Source organism: Taurulus bubalis, assembly GCF_910589615.1.
Source record: "Taurulus bubalis genome assembly, chromosome: 6".
Lineage (NCBI taxonomy): Eukaryota > Metazoa > Chordata > Actinopteri > Perciformes > Cottidae > Taurulus > Taurulus bubalis.
Window position 1 is genome coordinate 24757202 of NC_136594.1, and position 11298 is coordinate 24768499.

Sequence of the window (11298 nt, forward strand, 5' to 3'; positions counted from 1 at the left end):
TTTTATCTTCTACTTGTTTGGAATCCAAAACCAAATCTATATCTATATTTATTCTGTTTTTTTTTCAATTTATTATTATTATGTGAGCTTCATTTGATTTTGATGTCTCCCTGTTTTTCTCTTTCATGAAGCAAGAAAAGTGATCCACTGTTTTCTTTTTTTTTTTTAATAGTCAGGCTCAAATTCCCATTTTTCAAACATTTCTGAGGAATATACCAGCAGGCCACGAACGGGACTTACTTTGTCCCCACCACTTGGCCCCTTCTCACCCTCTTCTCCATCATATATATATATATATATATATATATATATATATATATATATAGATCCTATACGGCTGGGCCTCTCCACTGTGGCTGCAAAGCTGTGATGCCTTTCTGTTCTCCTCTGCAGCTCGAGGACTTCCACGAGAGAGCACAGACTTGTCATAAGGCGCTAATGATCCTCTCTCTCTCTCTTTCTCGGGAGGGAAGCAGCGGCCAAATGATTGTTCCGTGTGTGTGACTGTCACATCTTCCCATATTGATGAATCCACAGCATTGTCTTTTTTTTCTGTCAGTGTAACCTGCTGGTGCTGACAGAACAAGCCAACCCAACACCAACACAAAAAAAGAAAAGAAAAGTCTCTTCTTCTTTTCCCACATTCCCATGAGATTCTATTTCAAGATACCAGCATGCACTGCAAAAAATGCCATTCCTAAGCAGTTCAGTCCAGTGCTGAGTTTAAAAAAACACACACTATGGTACTGTACATACTGCAGGTCTACACTACCGCCAGTACATTGCAGTTAGATGGTGTCACCGGTTCCACGTTTTGTCCCAATATACGTCTTGGGCTGTCACAAGCAAATGAGCTGCACTGATGCGACATTTGGTGCAGAGAAGCACGAGGCGCTCGTGTCACACCGTTTTATTCGGCGGCGTAGCCCCGAAGCAAGAGATAATGAGACGCCGTCGCAGCAGTTATAGCGGTGGAGCCGCATCATCGGGTTACGGGCTTTTGAAAACCGTTTTTTCCATGTATTGCGCGTAATTCTTAATTCAGTTGTTTGTCTCAAACTGTTTTTTTAAGATTGCTCACCGTTAAATTGTTCTTTTTATTCAGGTTTTTTTAAAATGAGGATTTCCAAGAAGAAGAAAACATTTGTATCTCCTATTTCAAAACTCACAGTGTATGGAAGGTAAGCCTCTGAGGCCCGCAGTTGTGAAAACAGCACACCTATGTGAAGCTGTCTAGTTGTACCTGTTACTGACTGAATGTTGTACCTGTTACTCACAAACACTACATATCCCAACACCCTCTGACGCTAAACTCTATTCTAGCAAAAACATAATTGGCAGGAAAAACTTCATACTGTAAGACATAGCTCTTTCCAAGTGCCAAACAACATGGCTGTCTTCCATCAATGGACTTCATTAAGATGAAAGGCTGGTACTTATATGTGCTAAGACCAGCTGTTTGCACAAATTCATCCAATGTATATGTATGTATATATATATATATATATATATATATATATATATATATATATATATATATATATATATATATATATATATATATATATTCTTGATCAGAGGCAAAAGCATATTAAAAAATGAAAATCTGCATTAAAAAAATCAATGCTTGGCTTTTTAGATTGTTAGAAGCACATGACTCATACTGCAGCAGTAATGTGTTACATCCACATGAGGGCGATGTGTGTGTGTGTGTGTGTGTGTGTGTGTGTGTGTGTGTGTGTGTGTGTGTGTGTGTGTGTGTGTGTGTGTGTGTGTGTGCTTCTATGAAGACATGAGGACATTTGTAAGGACTCAATCTGACTCATCGCTGAGAAGCAACATTACATCTAAGTGGTTTGCTGGTGAGCCTCCAGGCCTCAGACAAGCACATTTGCGCCTGCAGTAAAGGCCTCTATATTAAGACCCGTCTGTAGTGTGTTCATACCGTACAGCAGGGCATATTATTCACATGGAAATGGGCCCAGATTGAATGCACAATGAATGGAGCAGCAACATCAAACCCAATAAGACTGTCACCATTCATCTCACAGATAGATGAACTTTATCTGCATGAATACACATAATTGGGAGCTGATAAAGGGGACACCATAGGGGAGAAATCGTCCCCTATACAGTGTACTTACCAACAGCAGACTCTGACAACAATTTATACTAAATATAATGACACACACACACACACACACACACACAGACTCTGGGTTCAAAACCAGCTCGACTTTATTAGAAGAAGTAAGAAAAAACAATCGAACGCGTGCAAATGCTAAGGCCTCTCTGGAAGAGGCGTGGATTTAGACGACGGACTGCGATTTGTCCAGCCTCCGGTCGTCCTCCGAGTAGTTTCGGAACGTCTCTCCCAGCAGCGGCTCCAGGGCCTCGGCCGAGCGGTTGGAGCGGGCGCGCACGGCGCAGGCGATGACGCCGCTCACCACCGCCACCACCAGCACAGCCGAAACGATGCCTATGGTGATGATCTCAGACAGGGTGTAGGCACGAGCTGCGGGGTGAAGAGAGGAGGTGAGGTCCGGGGGTCATGAGGAGGTCATTGGGGTTTATGCATGCACAAATGTGCCGCTACTCACCTGGCCACTGGACCTCATAGGAGTATCCCAGGTTCTCTGGGGCGGAGATGAACATCTCGGCGTTGGTGACCGGGGGCCAAAAGGGAACCATGTTGAATTTACGGTTGTGCCCGATAGGAGCGTTCTCCTCGGGGTACACCACTTCACCTGCAGGAGGAACGCAAATAGGCTCATCTATATATTCTTCTGAGTTTGCCCCCCGGCATCCTGCTCAGTCTTGACATACCTGGTTGGTGTCTGCCGAGCCACTCGTCGAAGATCGCATCGGTGAACGTGTGCAGCAGGACGAAGATGGGATCGTTGGGCGAGAGGTGAGTCTGCCCGCCCGTCCCGTTGAGGAAGAGGTGGGCCAAGTTGTGGAGGCTGCGGACCACCGGGTCGTACATCCCCTGGGGGGCGCTGTAGCCTGGAAAAAAACACGGAAAAGCAGAAGATTCAAGCTCTGAACAATGTTGTGTTGGAGCGAGCCGCATGTGATTGGAAGGTCCAGCCTGATAATCCTCCATTCTAACCCTGAACCCAACGCGTGACTGTGCACCTTCAACGGTGTTCCTGAAGCTCTCGGAGGAGGTGGAGTAGTACGGCGGCGTGTCGAAGGCGTTGAGCTCCAGACAGTCCAACACGTCCTGGGGCTCCGGCAGCCGCTGCACCATGGGGCGCTCCACGTTGCCCGCCGGGTTCCTCCTGATGGGGCTGGTTTCTGTGCCTTGGGGATAAGGACAGAACCCGAGGTCAGAGGTAATCTCACTCTCGGTTATCTCTCGTGCAGCGTAGTTACACACATTAGATATGCAGATTGTTCTCGTGAGTGCAATATCTCATGGACGCATGGAGGGAATTTGGCACAAACGTCCACCTGGACCCCATCATATGGAAAGTCCTTTCCATTGTCGTGATACCTCTCCAACGCCAGGAGGGAATTTCTCAAAATTTGGCACAAATGTCCACTTGCACTCAAGTTTAGACCAGATTAGGACTTGTTGGTCAAAGGTCACAGTGAACTCACGAAACACATGCTGTCCAATAGGACAACACGATGAAGTGGTGACATTTTGTATGTAAACTGCAACATGACTGTTGGCAAAGGGATACAACCGCGAGGAGATGGATATAGTTGGTTTGTGGGGCATTGCAGTTAAGATTCGGGCCATTGGTCCCAACAGAAATGGAAAGAAAAGATGATTAGAAATGTTGTATTTCTGAACTACTTTCTAATTCTAGACTCGACTAGTTTGATCCGTCTTAAACATGACAGGACGGCGGTTTTCCTGCTTAAATTATTCACTAAAAGTCAACAGTAGTGAGTGGGAGCCCCCGTGACTGAAAAGAACATTTTTTTTTCTTCCTTCTCGCATGCATGATCTCTTTCTTCCTTTTTTTGTTGTTGTTGTTGTTGTACTTTCTCTCCCACACGTACACAAACACACACACACACTCAAACAGAAGGCTACATAACTGAGACTGTCTGTCTGTTTGAAGATTATTCCCTCAGATCAAAGGAACCAGTAGACTGCTAGATTCCTGTCTTCAACGAGCACAGGCACAAATGAGGCAACCCCCCCCACCCCCTTAACCCATTTAGCGAGATGTTGCTTGTTGATGCAGGAAATACCAGGCCTGTCACGACTCTGTAAGGGGATTAATGAGACAGATCGCTCACACGTTGGCCACTCACATGTTCTACCTGTTGTCAAATTCCCTTCTGATACGTATGCATTTGTTCAAAAGGAACACCCCTTAAAGTGTTTGTAGTAGTACTCTGCGCTAAAAGGGGTTTGACATTCTTCCATTCTTCCATTATTCCAAAAATAAAGAAATATTGTATGGATTAGGTGTTGCGAAAAGTAGTGATTTAGGGTTGTAATCTGGTGCCAGTGTGGAATGAGATCCAATCCCTGCAAATCTGATCACGTAGAGTCAAGCTTACAGCGTTACACAGAGTTGCCTTATTCTGGTTTAAACCGCTCGACCCATTGGGAATTAACACTTGGAAAAACTGCATGCTCTCACGTCTGCAATGGAGAAATTAAGCCTGGTGAAGAAACGGCTTAAAGTCCAAGTGTTTTAAGATGCAGCGCGGTGCGGATGCACACGGCAACTCCGAAGAAGTTGTTCAACAAATCGAGTCGTCTCCGACAAACGGTAGTAGTGCAGAGCGATATAGAATGTGGCACAACAGCAGTGAGGTATTATTTATAGCAGCTTGTGTTCTACATGCGCTCTTTACGAGCTCTTTGCCCTCTTTTCTGATGCAGCTGTGGCTACGCTGTATATCAACACCGCTCCTCTGCACAGGGTGGTACAGCAGATGCTTTCCCTCGCTGTCTGATACCGGCTCACAAGGTACCCTTTAGCATCTGTGTGAGACGCACCCGGCTTTCATGTAAATACAATGTCAACCCAAGACATGTCCGGGGGTGTGATGGAAAACGGCGCATAGGAAGTGGAAAAAACCAAGGTGACTGGAGTTTGTGTCCCAAAATGATGTTGAGTTATTTTGAAGATTTGTTTGTGATGTTTGTTGTGTTTTCCATATTTATGTTACGTTATGTTACGTTTACATTTGACTTAGTTTTCATTTGACTTAGTTTACGTACTTAGTTGAAGTTTTGTCTTAGTTTAAGTTTTACTTAGTTTAAGTTGACTTAGTTTACGCTGACTTATTTTACATTTAGTTTACATTTTACTTATTTTAAATAGTTTGTTTACATTTTACTTAGTCTACTTTTTTTTTACCAGTTTACGTACTTAGTTTACATTTTACTAAGTTTACATACTTAGTTTATGTTTTATTTAGTGTACATTTACATATTTTAAAAATGTTGTTAATGTTTCACTTCGTTTACATTGTACTCAGTTTGAATAGTTTATTAACGTTTACTTAGTTTACATATTACTTAGTTTACATATTACTTAGTTAACATATTACTTAGTTTACATATTACTTAGTTAACATATTACTTAGTTTACATATTACTTAGTTTTACTAAGTTTACGTACTTAGTTTACATTTTACTTGAATAACGTTTTACTAAGTTAACGTTTGACCTAGTTTCCATCTGACAAAGCGTCAGTGGGTGATGAGTTGGGATGAGAGCCTGTTGGGTATAGAATGAGTTGGGGTGAGAGCCTGTTGGGTATAGTATGAGTTGGGGTGAGAGCCTGTTGGGTATAGTATGAGTTGGGGTGAGAGCCTGTTGGGTATAGTATGAGTTGGGATGAGAGCCTGTTGGGTATAGTATGAGTTGGGATGAGAGCCTGTTGGGTATAGTGCGTTACTACGGCTCTCCTTACTGTTGCAGACGGTGCCCAAAGAGTCGTAGTCTTCCACGCTCTCACAGATGACCCTCCACTGGGAGAACACGGAGTTGGCGCTGATGGAGCTCACGTCGAAGGAGCTCCTGGCTCCGAGCAGCTCGTCGGTGCAGATGTCGCACTCGCTGCCTCCGATGGCAAAGTTCCAGTAGGGCAGGGCGAAGGTTGGGTCGCCCAGCATGTCCTGCAGAGATGTTCACGGAGGGATCGATAGACACGTGTAAGAAAAAACTAAATCCCTTAATAATCAAGCGATGCCATTTAATCTCCTCCCATTATTCTGTCTTTAAACTTTCAATCCTGCATTATTTTCCACCATTTTCCACCTTTGTATACACCCCTTTTACCTCCTTCCCCCTTTCTCCTGCAGGATGGCTTTCCGCTCTGTCTCCAACTCTTCAAATCCCTGCTCTCTTTCCTTCCTCCCCTCATCCTCCTTTCTCCCACCCTCACTTCCTCCATCACACCATCAGCCCAAAAGCCACCTCTCTTTTCCCCTTTTCATTTTTCACCTCCCCCCTCTTCATCTGACCCCCCTCCTTCCGTCTCTATTCTCACCTGCATGTCTCTCTCCAGCTGCAGCAGATGAAATCGGTGCCAGGTGACAAAACCCGGGCCCTCGTGGGAGAAGTCGACCCCTCCGAAGCTGGTCTCGCCCGGCCCCAGGTATGTTTTACTGACGGAGTAATAGTGGCTCCAAACAAAGTAGTTGTAAATGGTGATGTTCTCAAACTGCGGGGTGTTGCCGTCGGGTCCAAACACCTCCTGGTACCTACAGATGAGAGGAGCAGCAGGATAAATGTCACCTTGTGATTTTTTTTTTTCACGACACGGCGCTTTAAAATAGCCTTGTTTATCTTCTTGTTTTTCAAAGCAGAAACAGTCTCCAAACTTATGTTTGTTAATGCGTGTGAGAATAGGTTTGAACTAAAAAGCTCTCTGCTACTTAGACGATTATGAACCCCTTTACTGCAGCCTAAACTCATCATGTGTACTTCTACTTGCTGCTTGGGCAGAAAGCCGCCACGAGAATTTTTTAGATTTTACTGATAACTTTTAAAACACAGCATGGGGTCAGGCAGAGCTGTATTACCGGGGCTTTCAACTGCCAAGCGCAGCTAGACTGAGCCAGCAGGTCTTTGTGCGAAGCTCGGCTGTCTGTTCCCGCGGTGGTCATACAAAGACTGGCTGAAGAGCGATCAATCTCCCTCTCAATTACAATAAAAACCAACTTCAAAAAGCCCACACAGAATGATTGTATTAACGCAATATATATATATATATATATATATATTTATATTTCAGGCCGTCTGAGTTATATTTCTCAGAATGTTTTTCTTCGATTGTGCTCTGTAGAGCAGTAAATGCATCCACCGTACGTTGTTGAATACACACACTATATATATGTATCTATATGTATCTGGTCGTACCGACGCGTGCAGACGACCAGGTCAGGGTGGACCGTCCTCTTAGCTCGGTCCAAAGCATTCACAAACGCCTGCTTCTCGGGTGTGCTCATCTGCATGATATTCCTCCTGACTGGAGGGAGGTTAAAGGGGAGGAGGGAGACAGGAGAGAGAGAGAGAGAGAGAGAGAGAGAGAGAGAGAGAGAGATGTTATTGCAAATGAACACACTGCTTTTCTTACAACAATAAATGCTGCCCTCGTTCTCTTGACCATATGTCCCTACACGTCTTTAAAGGCCCAGGTCTCCGTCCTCTTACCCACAGAGATCCTCTCATCACAGTTTGGTCCAGTCAGCCCATGTCGACACCGTCCGCAGTCATGGCCACTGAAATTCCCGTTGCACTGGCAGGTGCGGTTGAAAAATCTCAGCGGCCACCTCTCTCGGTCGTCGCGCCCGGCGTACGGGTACTGGGGCCCGTGGCGCCGCTCGTCTGCCGCGATGGCCACACACTGCCCTCTGCCCGTGGCGGAGCCGCACTCGTCCTCCGGCGCCCCCGCGGGGGACGGGCAGCACTGGCCGCTTTGCAGCCCCGCGGGGGTGACGCACTCCCGGGGGAACTGGGCCAGGGTTAGGGTGACGCACAGGGTCGCCAGCAGGAGAGCCGCTCTCCACATGCTACCCCAAAACATCCGGAGGAGAGGAGGGCGCACGAGGTGAGGGAGATAGGGAGAATGAAGTCAGCATAAAGTAGGATAGACATTTTAGGAACGCAAAGATGGAGTAGACACTTTTTTTTTCATGTTGAGAAGTGTTGTTTTACATCCAGCCATCTTTTTCTAAAGCACTTATCTCGGGTTGTAAGGCGGCCGGAGCCGATCCCATCACACAGAGCGAGTCAATCCACTGCAGACATGCACTTCAATTAAGCCGGAGAACGACGCGCCCGCTCTGTGTTCTCTTGTTAAAGCCAATTGTCTTAACATTATTCCAAAACTTCACTTCTTACATGCCCCTGCAGGCGGTGCGAGTCATTATTCATAATTCACAAAGCCATTAGCTCTCGACTCTTACAAGTTCAGAAATGCTTTCAACAACAGACGGCAGGCGACGATTTGCTTCAACCTTTTCTTTTTTTCTTCTTCTTTCTCTTTTTTTTGCAGTTAGATTTGCTTGTCTTTTGAAGCTTGTTGATGAGGAAGCAATGAATGGAGTGAGTAGTAGTTTTGGGCGGATGCAATTATTTTTTTCACTCAACCAAACAGTGATAACAGCTACTGAAGTTAAGTTACCAATTTCAAAAGAAAAAGGGTTTTTATGTTGCTCTTTCGCAGAGATCCTTAAAACTTTTGCCAACAGCTTAATTGTCAACGAGTCCCATATTTAGTTTCAGTTAGTAAATGTTGCAGAAGCAATCGTTCACACTGTTAGGTTTTTAACACTTGCATTCTACAGTTCATTATGTGAAAAAACAAAAGCTTCCCCTACCTCTGACTGTGCATGCTGCTCCTCTCTTCCTGCAGAACTGTAGCCCCCCAAAGAGTCGGCCCATTCCCATCTCTTGGCTTAAATAGCTACTGAGCGCATGACCAGACTTTTGCTGGAGCTTGTATAAGATCTCTCACACACACACACACACACACACGAATACCGCACACACACAGGACACATGCACACACTTCAGGCTTCGAGTGCTTTTTCAAACATTCTTTCATAGGCCTTATGATCACAACCCAAGTGACGCTCGTCTGTGTGGTCACTCGATCAATAAAAGAATCGACTGTGAGATCGCCGTCATACTTTTCAATGAGTGGAGACCGTTATGTGTCTGCGGGTCACTGGTTCCTCCTGATAACACATTTAATCTTCGTGATTTGGGATTTACCGACATTGCGGGGAAAAAAGCAGCTCACACATTCAACAGCCTCATTTTTTTATTTGGTACTTACTGTTCACATCATAAACGATGATACAAATAAAAATCAAGTTTTAAACATCGTGTCAATAATGACATTTTCTTTTCTTTTCTTTTTTTTTTCTTGTTGGCTGGTATTTTAACTTTTTTTGTAATCCCATTCACACACACACACGCACGCACACGCACACACACACACACACACACACACACGGGGTATTTCAAAACATGCTCTTCCTCTCCACTCACTCCCTGCTTAATGCACACTCTTACTTCCGCACGTTCACACATGTCAAACGTGCGACAGCGTCTCTTTCTTTCATTTCACGCCCGCACCGGCAGACACGCAGTCCTGAACACCAAATGCAAATGTTGTCACATGTACAGTCGTCATTACAGTCAGAATCCAAGGCAGCCAGTGTTGGGTTGGTTAGGGTTTGAGAATGCAGGGTTGGCAAAGTGGCTTTTTTAAAATCAGTTTTTTTTATTTCGATACAGCAGGAACAGACAGAACGGTTGGACCCCCTAGAGAATGGAGGTCCTGAGGTCTTGCGAGGAGTCCGGTCCTGTCCCAGTGCCGGCCGACTCCTCTGCTGAGCTGGGCGGGAGGCTGGACATGGCTGTCGCGCGCTCCTCTTCGTGCCGCTCTTTGTTTCGGGCCAGGGCCGAGGCGACGTCAGCTGCGTCGAGTGCTGCTATTCTGGAAGAGAAGACACAAGGGGCGGATGTCGGCCATTTAACAGTTGGGTAAACTGCGGAGAGAGTTCTGTTCGGCAGCAGGAATAATCACAGACGCAGTGCACGCGATAGAAGCTCCTCCATGCAAATGAGGAGAACATCTGTTTCGCTTTGCACGAGAACAAAGACAGGCTGTACTTAGGCTACCAGTAAAATACAAACACAGCTTAATTTGGTGTTTTCGTAATGGCCGTCAAACTGCTGTTGAACACGCTGCGAGCAAATGCTAATATTGTAACCGCGGGGTCTATTTATTTAATGATGCGCCAGATGGAGAAGTTTGCAAACGGTGGTGGAAGGAGATACGCTGGGAGGTGATGACACACCCAGATATAAATAGATCAGTTGACATTATCGACTAATTGCAGGTGACGCCGTCCTGGACGCAAGAAGTTCTAAAAATGCTGCATCCTGTTTTAAAAATGGCCCGGTAGATTTACCCTCAAGGCTATCCAAACTGCCATATTAAGCATCATTCTTCAGAATGCATTGTGTCATTTTACGTCATTCATTACTACCTCTGCTGTAATCTGGCATGGTGAACAGTAGAGCGCAAATACTGCACATCTAGTCCAATAGAATTCTGAGGAGCCTATATTGATATACAGAGTGTGTGAATACTGATATCTTTGGTCTGAACCATTTATCTGTTATACAAACCAATGTCGCCCTTGTTTTTTAAATGCGTCTTGTACATTGTCAGAGAAAACATCAAACCAATGTACAAGACTGGCTTCCACAGTTCATCTACACTCACTGGCTTCTGGTGAGTACAAGGAGCAGCCCTTTGTGCCGTAGTTGTTGGGACTGCTGCTAAATATGTGTATATAGTTTTCTAAAAGTGTCTTTTAGGGTTTGATGTCAGTGTGTTCAGTGATTCCCTCTTTCAACGGCAACTGGATTGTCACTGCTGCTACAGAATATTTTAACAAGGACACAGTTCAAGATGAGTCTGTTGCCTGTTTAATAATTCAGTGTTGCGTTGTTATTGCCTGTGCTATGCACACGTCAGACTTCTCTTCAGATTTCATCCTCTCCCCCATACTTCCACATACGCACACCTTTAGCTTATTATTGATCCGAGCCTCTGATTAGGAATAATAGTGGTATTACTCAGTTCACAGGACTCACACTCTCATGTGACCCAGCTAGCAGCCTCCTGAGCGCATAGCTTAGCCTGGAGGGTATCAGCTGAGAAGCACACAGCCGGTAGTTCCTATGAACCACAAGATTGCAGGTCAGTGCACAACATTTAGTCGGATGGCAACGGGCAGGCCTGACATCCGGCTAGTGTTGGTGACTGATTCTATAGAAGTCAGTTTGGT

At 45.2% G+C, this 11298-nt stretch overlaps 1 protein-coding gene across 1 annotated transcript; it reads right to left on the reverse strand.

The window, feature by feature from the left end:
* Positions 1-2214: 2214 nt before the first annotated feature.
* tyrp1b (tyrosinase-related protein 1b) lies at positions 2215-8012 on the reverse strand (the record flags this gene model as incomplete). Its single annotated transcript, XM_079219039.1, has 8 exons — positions 2215-2515; positions 2601-2747; positions 2827-3006; positions 3139-3306; positions 5895-6099; positions 6474-6687; positions 7346-7454; positions 7640-8012. The coding sequence occupies 8 exons, from the start codon at positions 8010-8012 to the stop codon at positions 2310-2312; spliced, it is 1602 nt and encodes a 533-aa protein (XP_079075165.1). The 3' UTR covers positions 2215-2309.
* Between the last annotated feature and the right edge of the window lie 3286 nt (positions 8013-11298).